Genomic DNA, 23,050 nt, shown 5'->3' with positions numbered 1-23,050 from the left:
GGGGCGCGCGGCGGGCGGGGCCGTTGCGCGGCGGCCGTTACCCGACCCCTGCGCCGCACGCGGTGCCGCGCGCCCGCGTTGCCGTGGCGACGGGCTAAGCCGGGGCCCGGCACGGCGCTGAGGGGCGGGCGGCGGCGGCGCGAGCCGGGCTCGGCGCTGCCGGGCATGCACAACAAAGGCGAGAGGGGAGGCGCCGCGCGCGGGCTCTGCAGGTGGGTACGGCAGCGGGAGGGCCGCGTTCTCCCCGGGGCGCGGGCGATGGCGGGGCCGCAACAAAGGCGGACGGCCGCTCCCCTCCCTCGTCGGCGCGCGGGCTCTCAGCCGGAGGCCGCCGGCCGTGCGGGGCCGGAGCAGGTGCGCGCCTCCCGGGGCCTTTGTGCGTGTGCCGCTGGACCGCGGTGTGCCGGGCGTGCGCGTCGCGAGCGGCCGAACGGGGCTCTGCGGGATGCCGCGGGCATCTCCCAAGCCGTTTCCGTGTGATTCGGAACGCTTTCAACTCCGGGGTGCGCGTTGCCACGCTGATAGCTGAGCTGTTTGCCGGGGCGCTTCTCGGATCCGAGCGGGTGTGAAGGAATTCCCCGGGGCAGATCTAGGCGCCCGCTGCTCCCATCTCTATTTGCGCTGCAGCAAAGCGCCGCTCTGCGCGCCTGCACTGTTGCGTTCCCTCATCGCTGTGGCACTGAAGGGCGCCAGGAAGAGCTGTGTGCAGGTGTTAGGGCAAGGCCGGGGTCGGGAACGGCTGCTTTCCTTCACGGCGCTCACAATGCTCCGTAGACGGCAATGGAGACCCGGAGCCCTGCCCAGAGGTTGTGCTGCTTTTCCCGTCCCCTTGTCACAGGTGGAGGAGCAGATCGGAGACCTAAAAAGATTTAAGTCAAAGATTTAAGTTGCATCCGGAACCTAAACGAGGATCTCACAGCTCCTCAGGCTTCTGGCGGAGGTACTCTCCTGCACCTCTTGTAATAAAGTCATCTCTTATCCTCACCAGCTGTTCCTAGAGCTGTTCTGGGCTCTGCCAGGCTGTGCTTTGAGATGTTTTTGCCAAGGTCTGTGTGTCTTCAGCATGGGAAGAATGGTGTCTGATTGACATGGGTCTGTGGTTGTTGGTTGGTGTGTGCGGGTGTAGAACCTTGGTGCCATGGAATAGGCTCAGTGTTGGACAAGGCACTGTATGATCAGACAGCAAATTGTGCTGATGGGGGAAATGCAGAAAGGCCACGTATCTATCTGCTGTGGTTTTGTCAGCCTCTCTCGTGGAAGAGAGAGGGTCTCTCTTTGAAAAGACTAACCTTGCACTGGAGGGCATACTTCCAATAGCAAAATGGCCCTAGCCTAAAAGATGCCAGCCTGCTTTTTAGAACCTGTCCACTTGGTTTTGTGGCCCTGACAGGAGATGGGCAGTGTTTGAGATTGCGTTCCACCTGGCATTTGCAGAGCTCTGGGCAGACTGAGTCTTCTAAGATATTCTGGAAACCCTTATTTCTCAGTATTTAACTTTGTAGAAGATCAGGTTCTACTCTCGCAACAAACACCCCGGAGAAACAAGAGGCCAAGCACTGCAGTGCTGCAGTACCAAGAGGCATTGCTTCCCACTGGCAGACACAATGTGGTGTCACACTTTGTTTCCTTTCTGGTGTTTTGGAGGGACGGTTCTTGCAGAGAAGAGGGAGTGAGTATAGCTTCAGGCCTCCATTGCTGGGCATCGGCCAATTACTGTCATATCAGATTAGCTCTATGGCACATTAGCACTCATTTATGTTAATACAAATGTAGCATGACTGTTCCATACTATTGATGGAACTATTGTATTTACAGCCCTATAATGTGACTAATTGGAAGGGAAGTTCTGGTTACAAAACCATGGTCTTCCAAGGTGATTCCTTCTGCTGCTTCCATAAGGGCTAGTTTTGAACAATGAAGAATGAGCTTCTAGAAGATGAAATCCATTTTTTATTTAGCGTTGATGCAGTTACCATTTTGGTAAACTCCAGGCAAAAAAAAAATATATATATATATATATATATGTATATATCTTGTATCACAAAAGAAACAGGAAGAACTTGTGTTTCTTTCTACCTTGCCACAGTCTGGGCTCAGTAACCTGTGCTGCAGTAGATATGTCCTTGCCTCTGATAAGAGCCCCTGCCTGCCTGTGCCCTGCAGGAATCTGTCCCTTGAGACCAGCATTAGGTTTTCCCCAGCTGCCACTGCAGTGCATGAGCATGTTCTATTTGTCCAGAGCAGCTTGGCAGCAGCACTCATGGGTGTTTGTGAGATGAGAAGGCTTAGCATGCAGTTCTTTAGCCAGGGCTGTAAAGCTGTCTGCAGCTTAGTGGCTGTCCTGCTCACCTGTCACACGATGGCATGCAAAGGATGCACCCATTTGTCTCTTGGAATAAACTAGGCTCCTCTGGCCAGAGTTTCTGTGAGTTTCACAGTCCCTGCTTCATAATGAGCTCAGCTTCCATCTGCTTGGCAGTTCACAGCGGCCCTAACAGCTGGTTCCTGGCAGCCATTAGCACCTTGCAGCACAGGAACATCTTTCGCTTTGAGTCTAGGGAGGGTGGAGAAGGCTGGCAGCATCAGTGATCCTAGGAGAAATAATGAGGGAACACAAAACAGATGCATGGATGGAGAGAAGGAAGGTGGACTGAGAAGGTATGTGATGAGGTGGGCAGTGGAATGACAGGTGGGAGGCACTGTGGGACTCGCAGGAGGGGTAAGGAGGCAGGGAGCTTGGCGGCTTTTGGGAACAGAGGAAAGGATTCTCCTCTGCTGCTAGCAGATTGTGTTTTACTGCTCCCAGCTTTCAGAGCCATTCAGCCAGTCCTGAGCCACTGCAGCACGCTGCAGTGCTGGGTGTTTTCAAGCCCCCTTTACAGCAACAAAAAGTGAGCAGCTCTGGGAACTGTCCCAGAGAGCTGGGATCAGTCACCTCGTCCACCGAGTCCTCCCTTCTCAGGGAGGGCCCTGGGATAAGCTGTGTTCCTGCAGCAGACACCAGCATTGGTTATGTGAGGAGCTGCGATTTGCTACTCAAGGACAGCAAGGACAGGGGAAAGTCTATGATTTCAGGAATTAGCTATGGAAAGCTGAGACCCTCGGGATGAGGTAATGAGAATAGCTGGAGAATTAAGCAATTCCCATATTCATAAGATGACAGAGTGCAGTTCCTTTGCCAAGGCTGTATTAAATATGCTGAGGGGAAGAGGAGTTCTTTGGCTTTGCAAACAGCTGCTTCAAGGTGAAGCACAAGGGGAAAAGGGAAAAAAAAATCTCAACCATCTTAAGTTGTTTGTTAAGCCATGGAGCAACTCGGGGACCTCTGTGGACTTTCTTAGAATCCCCTCATCTTCTAGAAATAACCTAATTGGGAATTAAGTGGCATCTGTAAAGACTTCTTTCTTTCCAAGAAGGAACTAAAGATGCTTTTGAAATGCATCTCAATCCCCTCTGCTACACAGGAAGCCAAAAAGCAGCAGTATGTTCTTATGAACTGATCATGTCTTTGTATTTTGCAAGTGCTGTTAGCTAGAGAGAGTGTTACACCCTTGCCTCCACTGCTGTTGAAATGCTTAAAGATACATGTAAGCAAAAATAATTTTTCCTTTGAGATATGAAGCTTCAGCAGATGCCAGTGACAGTTTACACTCTTGCTTCTTTGTTAGTGCCTGCAGGAGCAGCCAGACGCCATACTGGTTGTAGATGCAGTCCCAGAGCTGTTCCAGTTGGATGCTGTGCAGCCCGGCAGCTGAGATCAGTGATGGCAGCATCCTGTCAGAGCTCATTTGTTTGTGAGGGAGCAGTCTGACTGTTTCTGGAGGCATGGCGAGGGAGGCACTCAGTGACTGAAAGGTGATAGTGGCTTTCACCACAAGTGCATGAATCACAAGACTGTCAGTGCACTGCTGGACTCATGGGAGCTTGTTCCCACAGGAAGAAGGGAGTAAAGGACCATCAGATGTGAGGAGAGGCAGTTCTGTTCAGACTGAGCACAGAAGTGATAGGTGTTAGGTAGGCAGAGCTGCTGTGACAGATTTATCTGCTGACTCAAAGTTGTCTCAAGGACAACTCGCCTACCATTCCTCTAATTGAGTCCTTGCTTGTCTTGAGGACCTTGCTTAGGAAACCTACCTTGCACAGAGATCAAGAGAGAAAGCAGCAATTTGAAGCGTGACGTGGGCAGACAGTAGCAATGGCAGCCGATGCTGAATTGAAGTAGAATCCTCTGGACTAGCAGGGAATCAGTGCCTGGTGAAGCTGATCAGCACCATGCTGAGGTAGTCCTGTCACGTGTAGTGGTGTGGCCTTCCTGTCTGTTTGTGGGAGCAGACAGCTGTGATCTCTTCTGGAATACCTTTCAAGCCAGGGAGGTAAACAGGGGCTTTCAGTTCCCCCATCGGGCGGTCGGGAGCACAGAGCCTTCCACAGGCAGTATCTGTTAGGTGCTTGGAGCAACTGACAAGCTTTCCCTTTCCAAAATCATTCTCAGCTCAGATCAGAAGATGCAGAGGAGGTAGCTTTGGAGCAAGTATGCAGTAAGAAGCAGTGCTGAGTGGACAGTGCCAAGAGACTCCTTGATCTTGGTGTTTCTCTACACTAAATACATATGAATGGACAGCTGAAGTGCTCAGAATTCCCTCTTGAGTAAGGCAGAGAGAAGATTCTTTGGACAGGACAAGGGCATCTCTATCCTTGGGCATACTGTAATTTTTTTTTCTGTTGGCCATACCAGGTCAGAGAACCTAAGCTAAATTCAAACTAGTTGCCTGATAGCACTGCATGCTGCTACAGACAGGAGATTTCATATTACCTAGAGTCCCATTTGTAGTTAACCAAGTTTTTGTTTTAATCTGTTACATATAGTACTGCAGCTGTGCAAGATCATATTCCTCTTTGCTGTAGGAGACTGCTTCTTGTAAAGGATCAATACAGTTTCACTGCTGTGGTAGTTTAACCTGGAAAAACCTCAGGCCTGAACTGAATGGGGGCCTCTCAACTACAGAAGATCTTGCAGCGCTCCCTCAGGAGGCCTGGTTTGTGGTACTTAACTGTTTTGCACTCATGTGCCCCATTTTCTACCGCAGCTGTTGAAACAGCTTTGTTCTCTGTGGGCAATCAGGGTTCAGGTTTCTGCAGTGTAAGATAACTTGTCTGTGAGCCACAGTGTGGCAGCCCTCTACCTACCTGGAGGGTGCGACGTGGTTTTGGAAATCAGTGCCTTGTGCTTGGAGAAGCCATCCTTGCAATGGGGAGACCTCACAAGTTGTTAGCACAGCTTCACTGAAAGCTCTGAGAGCATCATTGAGAGCAAACAGCAGCCAGAGTCACAGGTGAAAGGAAGAAAAGCAAATCTGTTTCTGGAAGAGGAAGGAGTAAGCCATGGAAGCTTCCCTTGCTGATAAGCAATCCCGAGCTGATAAGCTTTTGAAGGTTAGGATGCATAGCTTCTTTGTTTGAGTCTCGGGGCTGGGAAGGACTGACATCCCACTCCAGGCTCTCAGAACCAGGTGTGTTAATATGACAGTGCTTCCACAGCCTGTCACATCTTTCAGAGATCTTCTGCCCTTTTTTCCAGGTTCTGTCTCACCTAATTGCCATACAGTGATGTCTCCAAGGGTCACAGTCATTGCTCCTATGCAGTACTGTGCTATTTCTGGTCACATGCAAATAGGGGAGTAACAACCCTGCAACACCTATCCTGGCTGTCAGTGCTTACCTCAGGCTTTTCATTGCTCTAGCAGTAGCATGAAGCAAATCTACAAGACAGGTAGGCCTGCCCAGAAACAGCCACAGACACTCGCATAGCCTGCAGCCACATCAGCTGTCCCTTCCATGCTTACAACAGCTCAGTGTGCATTAGTGTGTAGCTTCTTTTTTTTTGTTTGTTTGGTTTTTTTGTTTTGTTTTGTACCAGATGGCTTAGGAAGAAGCTCCCTGCTCTGTGGTGGGGAAATGAATTTTTGTAGCAAGGAAGAGAGAGTGTAGCAGGAGAGGCTATGCTCAGTAGCGGGGATGAGACAGTGCAGCTCAGTGGGAGCAGAGAAGAGGCAGGACGGGGGGGTTAGGGCTGATGAATACTGGATGTGCAATGGCTTGGGAAGGCCTTGTCATCCGGTGCTTGGAGCTTTTGAGGTTCAGACCCATCAGGCACCAAGGCAGCCTGGGCAACATGACTCCACATGAGGAAGGGCAAGGAGCAGGGTGCCTCACTTCTAATGTGGTTCCCTGCTTACCCTGTTGCTGTTTGAAACACACAGTTAGCAGTGGGAAAAAGCAGTGCCCTTGAACAGTGCCTCCAGCTTCAGAAGAGTTCTTCCAGCATTGAATTTGGCCTATGGATTTTAATTACTCTCCACTGTGAAAGTAATGAGAGCCAGTGGAGTTGTACTGATTTTATTTCCTTTTAATTTGTTATGATGCTCTGGATGCAGATTAACTTTCCCAGCTCGATGCATATTATTGATTCATCTTGCCTTGTGATGTGATTAATTGTTCAAACAAGTTGCCAGTTTCATTGTAGTGTCCCTTGGTAGCTTTGTGCAGTGTCCTCCTTGTTCTGGCAGTAGCCAAAGTCAGGTACTTCTGCTTGCTTCTGGTTGGGTTATTTACATTGGTAACTAAGGATAAAATCAGGTCTGTAACAGTGTTTCTTTAAATACAACAGTCCAGCTCCCTTTCTGCTCCATTTACTCTGTGTGAAGGTTTGTGGTTTGATGGAGATGAGCCTGCTCCTGGTGCACAGAAGAGTGAGCCTCACTGAGGGGAATTATCATCATGTTGCAAGGTGGGAGGAGAGCTGCAGGCGGGTGTCCTCCAGAGTAGTTCTTCCAACACACAGCTTCCTGGGAAGCCCTTTGCAAGGCAGTGGCCAGCTTTGGTCCTTGCGTGACAGGCTTGGTTGATGGGCTGCACCAGATTAACTTGGGGGTGTGTGATGCTCAGAAGAGGGAATGTTTTCTGTACCATCCTGGATAGTAGAGAGCCGAAGGATAAAGGGAGGTACCCTTGTGCTGTGAGTGGAAGGAGGAGTCTGACTGCGGCACTGCATCCCGTTCTGTGCCAGCCCCTTGGCATGGCAGCAGGGGACCCAGTGTGTCAGGACTTGGTGCCGTTTTAGGAAGCTGTGCTCATCATCTTCTGGTTCAAAACACTGTTTGTAATAACTGGTCCTTCAGATGTTACTGCCATGTGAGACCGGTGTGTCCCTCACCAAGTCCAGGAGAACACTGCACTGAATGAGTGATGCCAGTGTCGTATCATCACAGGCCATTGGGTATCTCAGTGCAGTCATTGCACTGCTGAGTTTGCAGCAGTTCAGTGGTTATTATCTGATTCCTGATGATGGTTATTGGTGCCTGGGGGCATTCCCTGGAGCAGGAACTGAGCTCAGGCCAGAGTAGCTTTGCCTCAATTCAGAGAATCTGAACAGTAACTTCAGGTGCAAAATAACCATCAGCTCCATGGACAGCTCTAATGCACAGGAACGTGTGCTGACTATGCAGCACTGGGCAAGCCATGGTAAAGGAGATGAGAGGTAAGTACTGGTTTGTCTTTTCACATAGCTTACTTTAGGGCTTAGAAGCCCATATCCAATTAGAGCAGCCAGGCAATTAACATCAAGACAGTTGAGCCTCATCTTCATTGAGTGTATGTTGGTATGCCTGTGGTAGCTGCATGGAAGCTTCAGGTTTATCTGAGTAGGTCTGGTCCTGCCTCTGTTATCTCCATCTTGCAGCACTTGTTTTCAAACATTGCTGTGTATTACTTGTCTGTAGCATCTCAAAGCATCCATTTTCTATCTGTGTCTGTTTTCCTTTGCCTACAGCACTATCCTGTGTCCCTATCTGCCAACAGCTGCTCACACTGACCCCCTAACAGTGAGGAGCTGCTGTTACCAATTTCTTCAGAGATACTGGGCAACAGCTTAGGAAAGCACTTTTGGAAGACTGGAAAATAGCACTAGGTGGGAAAACTGAGGCACAGCGAGAAGCTGGCATACATCAGCACCTTAGGGAGACTGGGCCAGTGTCCCATGGACCCTTAGCCGCACACACCTGTCATGCATTAGCTCAGCAGTGTCACACTGTCCTTGCTCCTGGTAGCATTTCCCCAGGATACTCATCTAGGGAGATCAAAAGCCTTGGGGACCTAGTGATTCACCAGAAAAGGTCCTTATGCTGCCCTAGGCAAAGCTGTATGAGTATTCAATTTTGGCTTGGTTCCACCATACCTGCAGGGAAGATTAAAAAAACCAAACAAACAACAAAAGCATTTAACACTATTTTTTTTTTTCTTTTCTGCTTATACCAAGCCAAGCTGATCACTTGGCTGGGCTTAACCCTCAGCAGCTCTAAGTGTGTGTCCAGGACGGCACCCAGCCACACCAGCCTTACAGACACCCAGCCAGTCCAACTACATCCATTTTATTTCTTTTAGATAGATGAAAATTAACAGAAGCATCTAAATTGTGCTACTCTTGATTTATACCAAGCTTGCCTTCCTTTCTGCCTCCTGAGAACCAGTCTGCTTTATTCCCTTGTCTAACTGCTTTTTAGTTGCTTAGACTGAGAAAGAAACCAGGTGAATGTTTGAACAGGATCCGACAGCCACCCTTCCCCAGAACTCTCTCTGCTGAAGTGTACTTTTAATATCTTCCTGAAAAAAAATTAGACTGTATTGGATATAGTGAAACTTCTGCTTCTCCACTTCCCGCACAGTCTCTACCTCACAGAATCACTTGAAGAAAATAGTATATCTTCAAGATTTCATCGCAGTATTTTTGGAGAGGAGTGGAAAGAGAAGATGGTGGTGGTCTTTTCTCACAGAACCACCTCAAATGTCTCAGGATGTCAACTGCTGACATCAGAATACTTCTACCAAAATATTTCAGCCACTGAGGCCTGAGCAAAATCATTTGCTTTGGCTGAAGCAAGAATGGCACCTGGAAATAAAATCTGACTTGCGGCAATTAGCAGGCATAGAGATCGCTGTAGGCCTTCTTGTCCATCTGAATATGATTCAGAGCTGCTGTACCATCATTGCATCACAAATTCTGGTGGGGGACAAAGGAAGGCAGTGCTAACTAGAGCTGGAGCTGAGATCAGTACTGCTGCAAGACTGTTGGGAAGAGAGAAAGTTCTGGACTTCTGGGAGGGTCTTCATCTGTGGCTAGTGGAGGGTCTCATGACTACCTTAGCAGACCTCATAGCAGCAGCTGAGAGGCAGGAGGGCGTTCATGGCATTTATCCTTTTCCTTTTTCAACTGTAATTCTTCTCTTCTGCATAAGGAGGAAATAGAAGATAAATGTGTGGGTTTTTTTGGTCTAATTACTGTGCCTGATTTTTCTGCTGCTTTTAGACGTTTACTGAAGGCTTTACCATTTACCAGCACAGTTGAAAAGGTGTCCTTGTTTCATGAAGTGGCGTAAGAGTAAGCTAACCATTTTCTTTTCCATTTCTACTGACATGCTTCCAAAATCCATGTTTTTTTGGATGCGTGGGCAATTGCCCAGACTGTGGGCAGTTTGATTCCTGTAGTAATGAAAGCCCTTAGCAGCAGCAGCAGACATTATACCTTAAGGTCTCTGTACTGAGAATGACAGTGCCTACTTCTTTGCATGACCAGATAATGCATTTTCAAACATACTGACTTGTTTTTCTGGTCGTTATCTTCAGACATCCTTAGCTTATGGTAAATATAAAAGTCTATGGTTGATTTTGGAAAGAATTGTGAAATGTAGAACTATTATGTTCTGCAAAAGTTGGCTGAGGCAGAATGATTCGTGTACTGGTAAAAATCCATGGTGTTAGTTGGGTGTCTTCCATTTGAGAAACCTTGGCTGTTTTCATAGATGGCAGCTGGATGATCTCAGTGACGGGAATCAGGGCCTCTCACTTCACACAGAGAAAGCCCTTCAAACTTTAACTAGCCAGTCTTCAGTTTTATTTTAGCTAAAGATTTTTAGGCGCTGTGAGGTGCTAAAGAGGATCTTGCTGAGCTCCAATTACCACAGCAGCAGCTGATATGTAATGAATTATTCAAGAATAGCCAGTTCCTTCATTAATTTTAATAGCTCAAATTTTCCACCATGTTCTAGACACTGCTGCCAACTGGGGTATGATAAGGTAAGCCCATTATTTCCTGGGGCCTTTTTCATTGTGTCCAGGTTTACTTACCTGAGGGCCTTTATTGTTAACAAGAGATTAGTAGCAAACAGTGCTAATTTGGGGCAGATCTACAGCAGTCAGCAGAGGCAACAGAACTCCACTGTCTCTTGTGGGATCTCAAACCTCTGTCCTTACGTAGGGAAGGTGCCTCTGCATGTACAGAAGTGGACTCAGCTGTTAAATGCTGACCTCTGGAACAGAGGGTAATCCTTCAGACAGATGGCCTGGACTCTGCAACAGCTAATAGGCACTTTCCATCTTTCATACAGATTCGTTCTCCTGAAATTGTTACTAGGTCTCTAATATTTCCCCAGAGTGGGCAGATTGTAGCATTTACGAACCAGTCTATTTAGTAAGCATCTATGTGGATCAATCTGGTACTGCTGGTACACGTGCAAGCAGCATCTTGGTACCCTGCTCGAATCCTGTCCAGGCTGCTGATAAACCTCTGCACAATGTAATAGCTGCCACAGCAACTTGAAAGCTAATTTGGTGAGTCTTGTAACCTATCTTTCCCTGTGTTTCTGCTCAAGCTCAACAACAGAAAATGTTTTCTGACACTGAAGCGGTATTGGCAGTTTCTGTACATCTGAGTGTGCACAAACATTCTTGTCTCTGTTCATGGGCTATCAACCCCAAAATGACTCCACCTTTTGTTTGTTTCCACTCTCCTTGCTGAAAAAGAACCAATCTCATGATGGAGTTAAAGACAAAAGGATGTTGTATGTCACCAATAGAATTTATTTTTTTCCATATGGTACTGTGTTGCGTAAAGAAGAGAGATTGAACCATTTCAACCTTTCTCTCCTTCTCTGTATAAACTGTGCATTACATAGATCAGGGGATTTCTCCAGCACAGGTCTTGGAAAGGAATTAGCACCTAGAGCCCTTATCCTTCCTGTACTTAGGACAGGTGCAGATTTTGTCAGAGAGAAGAAGAGAGTCCACCCCAAACCCATTTCTACAGTTGCTGCACCTGCCCCTGACTGTTCATATCTTCAGAGAGCTTAAGTTGCTATAAGGACATGATCAGATGTAGCCTAGCTGCCCTTTACAGTGTGTGCAAGGAAGACAAATCTCTGTAGCTGCTTTTGTTATCACATATTTTAAGAGAGCTAAGATGAACTGCTGGGAGAAGAGGCTGACACCAGCAGTGCTGGCCACGGTGATGAATCGGTCCATGGATTAGTCCACGAGTACCCAACCTGCCAGAACCCACGTGGTTCATATTCATGAATATGCTGCTAATTATGCATCCAAGTACAGTGGCTTATCCACAGACCTGGCACTAAGACTTACTTTGATTGATAGATGAAGGACAGACCTTGCTAAAGGAAGATCATGGTTATGGTAGTTTTAACTGTTCTTCCTTTGCAGATGGAACATGAAAGAATAGCATCTAATAGTGAGAAATCAAAGTGTGTCTCCTCACAGTCTATTCAATAGCAATATCCATATATTTATGTTCCAAGACATGGAGAGGATATCTGCAGATCTCTGTAACCATTGCACCTGCTGGCTCTTCTCATCTGCCTTGCATGGAGGTTAGGCTCTGTTCCCCATGTCTTACCCATTTCCACTACTCATCACTGCCCCCAGAAGATTATTTTAGGTGTTACAGATCTTCACCATAAATCGAGCACCTACCTGTAGCCTGCTCTGCTCTAGCTTCTGTTCCCCGCTAACAGGAATGCACTCTTCTTATGTTGTCTTCCAAAGTGACCCAAGTCTGAGGCCGCTAATCTCACGTTTGGTAGTAAAGCAAAGAATGTGAATCATCTCAGAGTAATTTTACAGAGCTCCCAGGGCAGTTAGCGCTGAGCTGCTGGCAGAGGTAGCTGCTACTCACTCTATATTCACGGCACTGCTGCCGTCTGTTGTTCCACTTCATTGCGGGAATGAGACTGTGCTGTTTTTAGGGCCCAACAGATTTCAGCTGCTTCATGCTATCATTAATCCTTCAGCTTTTTCTTTCCCCTTTTTTTTTCCTTATCAATTCTGTACAATTCTTAGCTTGTCATTTTAATATACTACTTTCTGTTTTCCCCAGTGTACCACACCTGCTTTCACTTTCCTAATAAACAAGAACCCTATTTTTTTTCCCCAAGCCAATGTATTTATTTGCTCAGTTGTAGAGTGGCTATTTGAAAACTTAACAAAACAAAACAAAATAAAAACCCCAAGCCCCAAACTCTCAATTATAATTTTGATTTTTTTCTGCTCAGTGCTCCTTTATGACCTGGCACATGGTTGTTTTCAGCTCTCTGAAAGCAGCGTTTTCAGAGTTGTAATGATGGATAATTGGCTTGCACTGGGCTGTTTGCACACAGCAAACATAACTGCGTGCAGATCAGTGGTAACTAAGCAACCAGTTATGTTTTTAATTCTGTGATCAATTCCTCACTATCTGTCAACATTAAGTCTAACGCAGCATGTGCCCATAAGGGGTACAACAAGTTTTGGAGTTCAGATCCCATCATCTATAGGACTGGAAGTACTTACAGCGCGAGGCCCTGGCTCACCACTCTGACTGCAGGCTCTGGAAGGCACACAGCTTTTGTCTTTGTGGATGTGAATGTTTAACGGTCTTAATGGCTAAGGTAAGCAGTACCCAGAAGCAGTTAATTACCTGCCCTATTTTTCTGTGGTTTAGGCAGTGATAGCAAACACTTTTGCACTTTATCTACTAAAGCAAATCCTTAACCTTCAAAGGATTTCCTTTGTGTTGTTTGCCGTTCGGAAGTCAGAAAGGCCACTGACGCCAGTCTTGAGTCGCTATACTCCTACATCCACCCTGGAAGGTCACCTGGCAGTGCTTGCTGCGTGGGCATTTGAAAACTCTTGGTTTTCTGTTCTTTTGTTCCATTATAAATACTTCTTTCTTCTATTTAACCTGAGAAAGTAATACTCCAAATCTGAGGGCTCAGAAAACTCCATGCCAGGGAGCAGTGAGAGGGACGTCCCTGGTGAGGAGGCTGAGGTGGGTGCTGGCAGCAGGGCAGGTTGGGACAGCAGCCTTGGGCAAGGGGTGCAATCCTACTGTGCCCACATGGGAAGAGCAGAATAGGCCCCACGACTGTCTCTAAAATGCAATGAGCATTTCATGGTGCTTAGAAAGAGCTTTGCAGGCTCTGTCTCCAAAATCTCTGCACTTCCCCCTTCTTACTATTGCTGCTTGCTGAAAAGAGCCATATGGATTTTGTACTGAACGTCACATAAATGCTAATACATAAGTATATTTAGCAGTGGCATATGGGCAATAGTAAATGGAAATGAGTGCATTTTTGGTTTAAATTATGTAGGCAAGTTCCGTGAAGCTAGATGCTCCAGTGGGTTACAGGATCCGTTCACCTGGATCCCAGGACCAGACTTTGACTGCATTTGGCTGCTCTACCTGACTTTATCAACAGTGCTGATGTCTGCCAGCCCATATAGTAAGTCCTGAAGACTTCAGCCCTTGCAAGAATAAAACCCACAACATACATTGTGATTTGGGTGGTACTGCAGGGCAGTCAGCATTGTGACTGTCCTTTAGGGTGTTAGAGGCACACATGTGTATGTTAGAATCAGCTATGTGAGCTGGCTCTGAACTGGGTCTGCCTGGCAACTTCCAGGCTAGCTGATGTCTGTACAGTCACTGGTCGTGGTAAGTCTACAAAATGGACTTTGCTCTTTTTTTTTTATTTTTTCACTGGTTGGGTGATTGAATATTGAAACCCCAAGCGAAAAAAAAAAAGATAAAAAATAAAAATTCCAAGCTGAGCAGAGATGAAAATTTTTCATGAAACTGTAGATAGTATCCCCTTCAATGATAACACCATGATTTTATCTGCTCTGATTAAAAGGTTAATTAGATTTAGGGCAGTTATACACAGAGGAAAAGTGACAGAATCCTGACAGATTTCTGCAACTTGCTTGGGAGTTGCTTTATAGCAAATCCACTGCAGTCATTACAGTACCCACTTTTGTCACAGCCTGATGTCTCTTGTTTATAGCTTCGCCTGCAACATTAAATAGCAGCCATAAAGCATTTTGCTACTGGCCCTGCCAGCTGATGAGTCCATTTTAAAGCCTGCTCATTGCACTGCATGCATTTCTCTTTGCATACGGAAGTAGTTGACTTTGAATGTCACCCAGTCCTACAGAGGCAAGTGTGAAGATGGATTATGCTGGCAGTAATCCATCCATCTGTTCATCTGCCAACACTAATGTTTAGCTTTTCAGGCTCCCAGTTGTCTTAAATAATGCTGACCTACAGGATTCTGGGGTGGGAAAGGTCACATAGCTCGTTTTGTCTTCCATTTCTTAAGTGGTAATTAAACTTTCAGAGGTGTTATAGCTACATGCAGGAATTCTTGATGGACAATATTTGTGAAGCTGAGGTTAAATCCTTCTCTGAGGTGCTGTGTTGTATGAGACTCTTACCATCGTGTTGGCTGTAGTATAGGCACCATCTTTTCAGGGTACTTCTTAAAAAAGGAATTTGTGAAGGTTTCAGATCTGCTTACCAGGAGTGATTGGGTATCTGCACAGACAGTATCTCTTTTGATTGATATCACCCAACTGTAGTGTGGTTCTGTCTCTCCTTGCTGTACAGTGTTCAGCTTTGGGTAGGTGTCAGTACTTGGAGACAACTGCAAAGGCTTCAGACTTCAGTGCTGTGTAGGAGCCAAGTTAGTTATTAGAAGAAATCTGGTTGTTTGCCTGCAGCTCAGCCATGATGCTGCTCGTGGATCAGCTTAGTCCTGCCTTGATAATTTCAATTAGCAGTCAAAGACTCTTGTCAGGTGCTATGATCTGTACCTTATTTTTTTTTCCCCAGTTGCAAAAAAAAAAAAAAAAAGGAAAAAAAAATAAAAGGATAAGAATATAGCAACCTTCATGAGACATTTGGAACATTTTGCAGTGTGGAAAGAAAGTCATGATGTCTCTTATTGCTAGGGAAACACAGAGCTCAGAGCTGGTTGGGAGCAGCCATCTTCAGAACCTGCTGCAAGACAGTGGCCTAGGAAGGTCCTCACTTGCTTAGAAAGAGCTGCAAAACTGCTGTGTTCATTCTTAGTTTTCTTTAGCATCTTACATGTGTATTGGCTGACCCATACTGCAAGAAGATGCAATTTACTCACACATGTTATCTAGTGCATTCGAGTAAATAAACTCATTTTCTTACAGCTGACTTAAAACAGAGGGGCATGTCTTGTCTCTTCTTCTGTCAACTTTTGGAGTATGAATTAGTGGAGCATCAAAAAGATGAAGTCCATTAGCAATACTGAAAAGTTAAAATATATATATGTGGTTAGGAGCATCCTTAAAGCATATTTGCTGATGTTAATCAGTCATAGAATTTGTTTTTTAATGGTGATGATATAAACATTGCCAGGAAACTACTTATAACATGATGCATGTGTAACAAAGATCTTACTTGAAGGAGATACTATGTTCCTACAGTCTCCCCCATCTCCCAGAGTAAAAAACCAACTCCTGGCTATGTCACCACGTCTCGTTAGTGGTGAAACCTTTCTTCCACCTGTGATGCTCACAGACACCCATTTCCTTGTTCCTAGCTGGGGGAAAGATGCTGCTGCTCTTGTTTCTGTGCACCCTGCCCTGGCCAGCAGCAGGTCAAGCAGGACATTAAGCTTGCTAATTGCTAGCCAGAGCCATTCCTGTAGGGAGTACACCAACTGGAGTCTTCTCCAGCCATTAGTGTTCCTAAAGCGTCTAATATAGGCAGGCTGACAAAAGGAGCTGGAGAAAAAAAACAAAACATTTTCCTAGCTAATTGAAGTGGAGGTGAAGGAAAGAGGTGCAAATCCAAGTTGAAAGAGCAGCCTTTGTCTCTGATAGTCAGCTGGGAAAAATAATTTACTGGAGCATTCAAGAATATGAAACACAAGCAAATAAATGATGCTGACAGTCTGATCAAAGGGTTGCTGTATGAGAGAAAGCCTCTGTCGGTGCTGGCTAGGCCTCTGTGTGCTTAGGAACCTTGCCTAATAAATCTGATGAACGGCCGCATGTGATGTAGGAGGAACTCACTGAATTTTGCTCTTGGGATCTGTTCGTGTCATAAAGTGCTTTCAGACTCCATAGTCCATTAAAATCACGTTTATCAAAGGATACAGAAGAGAGTTACAGGGTGATTTTATCTCCAGCTCCTGATTCACTTGAGAGTGAAGGATCTGAATGCATGAGTGATGGAAGAGCTGATACGTCACTTGGATCTGATCTACACAGGGGCAGTTACTGGCAAGATTGGCAGTGTAATGATATTTATTCCATAATGACAGATCCAAAACAATAACAGCTTTCTGGAGTAAGTGCCCCTCAGGTGATTACTTACCTGGAGTGATATCACTGTTAGGAGTAAAAAGTTCTTTAGTGAGTTTGTGCATGTTTAAAGCAGCTCCTAGACAAAGCACAGCAGAAAACATAGAACCTTTGCTAGGATAATAAGCATGTTCTAAAATATACTATTTGTATTAAAATCTGGGTCACAAAACAAGCACCTTGCAGTTTGAACACCCCTCAGTGGGCTCAGATAAATGGTGTGTGCAGAGGAAGAAGTCCACTGAGATTTTATTGCTCCTTTATTATGATGTCAGTAGCCTGGATTAGAAATGTTATTCCTGGAGAATGCAAGGCCAAAGAGAGAAGTGACATTTTAGAAAGCCAGTTCCTAAACCCCGCATCCCTGGAGCACTTTGTGCAAGGTGACAGTGCCCAACTGCAAGCGGAGCACAGCCTGTCCTTGCCAGCGGTCACTGCTTCATTACTCAGCTCGGATGAAGGGTAAGAGATCACACTGCACCATGTACTACAGAGAAGAAAGCTGTGAGGAAGTGCACTGTGCTGAGCCTCTGGAAAGCAGAGCAAAGAAGGCAGCGTTGCAGTGGCTTTTCTGCACTTGAAACAGCTCCGGAAAGGCAGAAGGTTGCTGGTGGCTATTGTGGCAGCTGAATGAAATTGTCACTTGTGATAAGGCCTTTTGAGAGCTAGGGAAACTCTTGGCTCTTTGCCCGCTGGAGGGGCTCCAAGTGATTTCACTGGAGCCAAGTTTTTGACTCTGTATGTGCGGTAAATTGCCAGGGTGAAGCTGCAGAAATAGTGCCTGGTAATGACAGGCCTGCAGATATCCTCGTAGAGCCGAAGCAGCAGAGTCCTGCTGCTGGCAGGAGTGATGGTGCTGGCTCTGCACTGCCTTGTTCCCGTAAAAGGGAGGAGGATTCAGGAAGTGCACAGTGCCGCTGAATCCATTCTGGTTGTCATTTAATTGTCCCTTTATAGGCAAACTCACACTTTTGTGCAGAATTTTTTTTGACCCACTTTTTTTCTTAGCTTTCCCTAGATTCCCACCAGCCCCAGGGACTACCCATCAATATCACCATAGCAACGAGAAGTCGTTAATGGTGTCCTGCCTATCGACAGTCAGGGTATACGCGGTGCTGTGCTGGGTGGTGGGCTGTCACCATCAGCTCCAGGGAGAAAGAAGGGAGTTTAGGGCCGTTGTGGAGTCAGAGCTCTTGATCTCCATCCCCTATCTTCCCCCAGAGGGGTTCTGCATTGCATGGTGATGGTAAGGGACATATCTCTTTCCTTAGCAAGTCGTGAGCAGTGTGTGCTGCAGGGAACTGCTGCCAGGAAAAGCTGGGGCTGGGTTTGCTGCAGAAGTATTGTTAAATGTGCCTCTCTTGGGTTTGTTTGCACGGGGCTGTGGCGCTGAGAGATGCTTTACATTGCAAATAAGCGACTTATCCTGCAAGCCTACAGGGAGTTCCAAGCAAAGCAGGAGGCTCAGGGGCCAGGAAAGGGGAATGGCGAGTTAAACTGCGAGGTTAGATAAAAGACATGTCATATAACTCTGCTAAATGGTGAAGGAAGGGGAATTCTCAGCAGATGTAAATTAGCATTGACAAGCTCTACTGATTTACACCCAACTCTGGTCTGGCCCGCTGTCTAATTAGATGAAAAGCATCAGCATCTGAAAGGGAGGGGGTTGTTTAGAGAGGCCCACGGGGAGACTTGGGGATTGAGGAGTTGAAAATGTGCAAACAAGAAGAAAAGAAAGTGTCTTTCTAGTGGGTAGGAAGAGAAGGCTTGTCATGTTCTGACACAGAGGCAGAGCCTGGCCAGCTGCACCAGCTCTCTGTCAGGTCTCTCACTGCCTGGTAAAATGAGCAGCATGCAGCTTTGGACCTTCTTAGGACTAATCCCTGGGCTGACACTGTTGACTGGGACAGCCTTCCCAGGTTTTCTTCAGAAGCATTGCTTTGGACCTCCATGCTTGGCAGAGTGGGCTGCGTGAAAGCCTGTGGACACCCTCACTAAGGAGGACTGTTGGTACTGCTGCAGTCCAAATTTCCCCACGCCAAACCAGCCCCTGCAAGCAGTACCCCAGTGCCTGGCAGCCTTGAGAAGTGACCAAATAAGTTGCAGGATGAGATCATCTCCCTGTCCCTCCAGAGCATCTCCTTCTTCCCTTAGGCATAATTCTGAGCTCACCAGTTGGGTGTGCACTGTTGGCTTGAAAGGACTCCACTCATCCACCTTCTATCAGCTTCAGGAGATGCTGGACTAGGTCCCAGTGCAGTTAATGAACTAAAATCAATAGAATTACGTTGGGAGATATTTTTCTGCTAGGCTTCATATTGCCTTGTTGGAAATACCAATGCAGTAAGCCGCTAATGCACTCAAAATTTAAGGTTTAGGGAGCAGAAGCTGATGATGTACACCTTTCTTGCAGAATTAATGTGTGGTTTCCTTCCTTTGCCATATGCATTTTAAAGAGCAGGCTGGGACTCTTGGTGCAATGTTAGAACAAGGAATTAGGAATCCGTTCAGCAACCCTGCTGGATCCAACTGTATAGGACTGGTTCTGTGTTAACGCCCGTTCCTTCTCAGTTGTATCTTGCTAGTCTGACCAGGAGCATTTCCACCTTGAAAAACATCCAGTGTCAGGACTCAGCTCCTACACATCCTGAGATTAAATAATAGGTTGAATTATGCTGTTAAAAAAGCACCTGATTTTATTTTCCATTTAGTATGACTTCATTTTTTACCTCTTTCTTGCTGCAGACAAAATTTATCTGTGTCTGCCTAAAACAATTTGTTGCTGTGTCCAAGTGGGAACTGAATGGTGCCAGTCTGTGCAACAGGCTCCTGTCTAGCTTTGTGCTTCCCAGAACTGGTGGGGGCTGGATGGGTGCTCCTGGTTCAGGTTTACCTCCAAGAAGCGTGTGCAACTGATCTGGGGGTCTTGAAGCCAGACAGGGAGCAGGGTTGGAGGCTGCAATCAGTTCAGGCTAATGGTGCTTGCTGTGTGTTATTCCTGCACCAAGATGGATGGTGGACAAGATCTTCTCTGTGTGACCCAAAGGCATGGGACTGCTTGGTTCGTGGTGTGTACATGGGGCTGGGAAGTTGATGTAGGTCCCAAATGTCAGCTGAGTCAAGCTAAGCATTGGCTCTACCTGATCGTAAACCCCATGGGCTCTTCCTGCAGCTGAGGAGGGGAGTGGAGTGGCTAATGGTGTTCCATGAAGTGCAGAATCTGTTGTTCATATGCACCCTGCAGGGCAACAGGTGCTGTGGGTGATCTCTCCCAGGAGTTGGTTTCATTGCAAATAGGACTTTATTTCTCCTCCTCAGGAGTCATCCAGTGGAGTTCAGGGTGCTGACCCATTGAAAGCTCAGCAGGTGCTGTGTGATGCTGTCTCCTAGGGTGCCTCAGAGCACTTGCTGCCACGTTACTCCAGCTGGGACTCGAGATGTCACGACTGTGTCTCCAAGAGCCTTTACTACATAAACTGAGGTACTCAGCCTTCTTTTGCCACAAGGTGAATGCTAATCTATGCAATCCTTCTGCTACGTTGCCAGGAGGAGTGGTGGAGCGATATTGTGTAAGAGACAGAGTGGTGCACTGGTGGAACAAAACAAGGTACTCATTCCCAAAGTAAAGGAAACAACTAGGAGCTCAGGTCACCTTGAAAGCACACTACTGAAATCAGTGAGCTGGCCTTTCCTTAGAGGCAGTCTGGAAGTATCCTGTCATCGCAGCCTTTCTGAAAGAGGAACACAAGGAGAAAACTACGCTGTGTCATAAGAAGAAGCTGCTCAGACTTAAAGAGCAGCCAGAAAAATTCATCAAGGGCACTGCTGCCAAGTGCACAGATGTGTGGAACAGTGGGGCCCCTCAAGTGAAACCTTTCATGTCAGTCAAGCAAATTTCCCAAACAGCTTAAAAAATTCCACAGAAAGGAAGCCAAGAATGCTTAAGACCTTCAAGTGATTCCTTAACATTTTCTGATTAGTTTTTCCACTACTTTGAGAATATTTAGGAGCTAATCTGACCAAAATAGGAGTTCACATAAAGTTATAGTAATTCCTACATTCTCCGTGCTATAGCAGCATGTTGCTATGACATACAGCAGATGATATAGAGGAATTCTTTTTCTCTAGAACACCTGGATGCTAACCGTATACCTTTGGCTGCTGTAATCAGCCAGTCATGACCTTTCTTTTTCTGGAAACAATGGCAGTGGTGGAGATGCTTTGAAAGTGGCCTAAGTTAAGCAGTGACCACCGATGGGCTGTGTAAACTTGTGTTAAATGCAGTAGGATGGGGGAAGAGGTTATGGTTTTCTCTGTGTTCTCTAGTTTTGAAACTAGATGGCAATTTTTTCCTCTTGTTAGCGATCCTCATTTGTGCCATGGAGCAAACAATGAAAGCAGTGATGAAACTGTAGACTCAGGGAAAGTCACACTCAGGTGCTTACCCTGTGAAAGGAAAGAAACCCAGGAAACTGAACCCATTTAGATAACTGCTGTGGTTGTACCTTTGCTGCTACAATTAACAGACACTCTGTAAGACTGGTTGCTGTTTGTTGTACTGCATCGACTAGTTCCTGCAGCACAGCTCTGGTTAACTGAACAGCTAAGAAAGCAAAGACAGTCACGGCACCTTTATTTTTCTTGTTGACCTTTAGCTTGAAAAAGTAGATGCGTCTGTCTGTCTTTCCCTTGAGACCGTTGGTGTTCTGCACAGCAGCAGAAGTAGAGTGATGTGCCTGTCTGGGCAGGACAGAGATCGTGCTGTGTCCATGGGATTTGCTGTATCAGAGCACAGAACTCACAGCAGCACTATACCTTGCTAAAATCCTGTGTACAGCTCTTTGGAATGTGCCTTTTGCTTCCCTCTAGTTGGTTGAATCTCTGAAACAAAAGGGAGACTGTGCTTTGGTGGTGCAATTTGCAAAACCTATGTCAGAGAAATTAGGATAAGACCTAAAGGCTCATTTAATCACTTATTTCAAGCTTGAATGAGATGGCTTCAGTTACCCCCCTCCTGTGGAAACAGGATTTTGGTGTGATAGGCATGACTCATAAATTAATCTGTTTGAGACTGAAGTGTTGCACATGTGGAGAGTGGAAAATATACCAGACTTGCTGAATCTCTCTGATGAAGGCAGGAGACACCTGGCACTAGCAAGCTACTCGCCTCCATTGCGTGGGACAAGCTGCCCAGTTTGACAAGTCTGTCAGGCATATCTCAGCGCAGCAAACCCTGCGAGGCAGCACTGGCAAACCTGCTCAGCCCTGCTGGACTCTGTGTCCTCCTTTCCTGAGGCATTGTGAGGCTCTGTGCTCCCCTGTGCTGATGTCCTTGGAGACCTTGGATGTGACTGGTCCTCCCCACAGTGCTTTTCACCAGCACTGAACAGCTTATCCTTGTCCCTGCCTGCTGCATCCTCCTGACATTTTCCTGGTTCTTTGCTGGGAAGGTCAGCCAAGCAGAACGGCTCTTGTGTGCTATGGGAAGGAATGATTTATCCTTCAAGCTCTAATCCTCGAGAAATAAGTTCTCTGTGAGGATTTTGCAAGAAAATGAAGGTGAGTGGCAAGTCTCCAAGCAGGCATTTATCAGAGTGGTGGGGGAGAAGTTAAACACAGTCACATGGTAGAAAATAAGCTGAGCACACGATGCCTTTAGTCTTACGCTTACTTAAGGCATGAGGCTTATGACAGCCAGGGACTTTTTGGTCCCTGAGCCAGGGAACAGGCAATGTGATCAAAGAGCAGCCATGTGCCATTCCGGCAGCAGCAGTCAACACTAAGCTCCCTTTTGCTATTTGGCTTTTTGCACTGGACTCCAGGATTGCTTGATGTGAAACGCTTTGGGGTAGGAGAGCACAGCAGCAACTCACAGAGCTCAGGTACGCCGGGGAGCAACAAATTGCTGCTTGGTTTGGAACTGCTGTGCACCTTTAGGATGGGATGAGTTAGGACCCAGAGCTGGAACACCGTGCGAGAGATCAGCATTTACTTCCCTCCCTGCCTCACACTCGCTGGTTTCTACATCTGGGGTCACCTGCAGAGCATATCTATAGTTCTGAATGGGTCAGAGGACAAATTCCTTCATTTTCCTGTAGTTCTCAATGTCTCTTCAATGTCAGACTGCAGCTGAATATTCTATATGTACAGTGAGCCTGCAAGAATGTGTTGAAAGGTCACCTTTGCCTTATCAGGCATAAGCATATGAACTCAGATGGTTTATTCTGTCTCCATCTCCCTCTATCCTACAGCACAGAGCCTGTGATGAGCTTGTGGTAATGGTATTTTTGAGCTGACTACGTGGACACGTGGGTTATGTTATAGCAGTGTCACTGCCTGACACACTCCAGTGTTTGAGCTGAAACCGTAATGCTCTGTGCCATGAGGCAGGGAGCACCAAGAATAGGGGAAGGAGAGGAAAGGGCTCAGTGTTTTGTGGTTGCTGTCCCACTCAGCAGTAGTCCCAGTTGCTCTTGGTGTTTTACGGAGACCTTTGCTTACAATTTAGAAACAAAATATCCCTCTTTCTCCACTGAATCCTGTTATTTTT

The 23,050-nt window shown here is 46.5% G+C and overlaps 1 protein-coding gene across 5 annotated transcripts in view; it reads left to right on the top strand.

Annotated features, from left to right (window-relative positions):
* Positions 1 to 101: 101 nt before the first annotated feature.
* ARHGEF1 (Rho guanine nucleotide exchange factor (GEF) 1) overlaps positions 102 to 23,050 on the top strand; it is a 38,463-nt gene continuing 15,514 nt past the window's right edge. For 3 of the 5 annotated variants that reach the window (XM_015290027.4, XM_040704372.2, XM_004942920.5), the window contains exon 1: positions 102 to 212. Coding sequence is in view for 1 of the 5 variants with exons in the window: in XM_015290028.4 (XP_015145514.1) it covers positions 19,938 to 19,981 (44 nt within the window). In the remaining 4 variants the exon portion in view is untranslated. Of the gene's footprint in view, positions 213 to 19,818; positions 19,982 to 23,050 lie in introns of those variants that run through there. The other 2 variants (XM_015290028.4, XM_025152576.2) reach the window with 2 other exon arrangements.

This window comes from Gallus gallus, chromosome 7, assembly GCF_016699485.2.
Source record: "Gallus gallus isolate bGalGal1 chromosome 7, bGalGal1.mat.broiler.GRCg7b, whole genome shotgun sequence".
In the NCBI taxonomy this organism is placed as follows: domain Eukaryota; kingdom Metazoa; phylum Chordata; class Aves; order Galliformes; family Phasianidae; genus Gallus; species Gallus gallus.
Note: the sequence above shows the minus strand (reverse complement) of the source record. Positions and strands in the feature narration are given on the sequence as shown.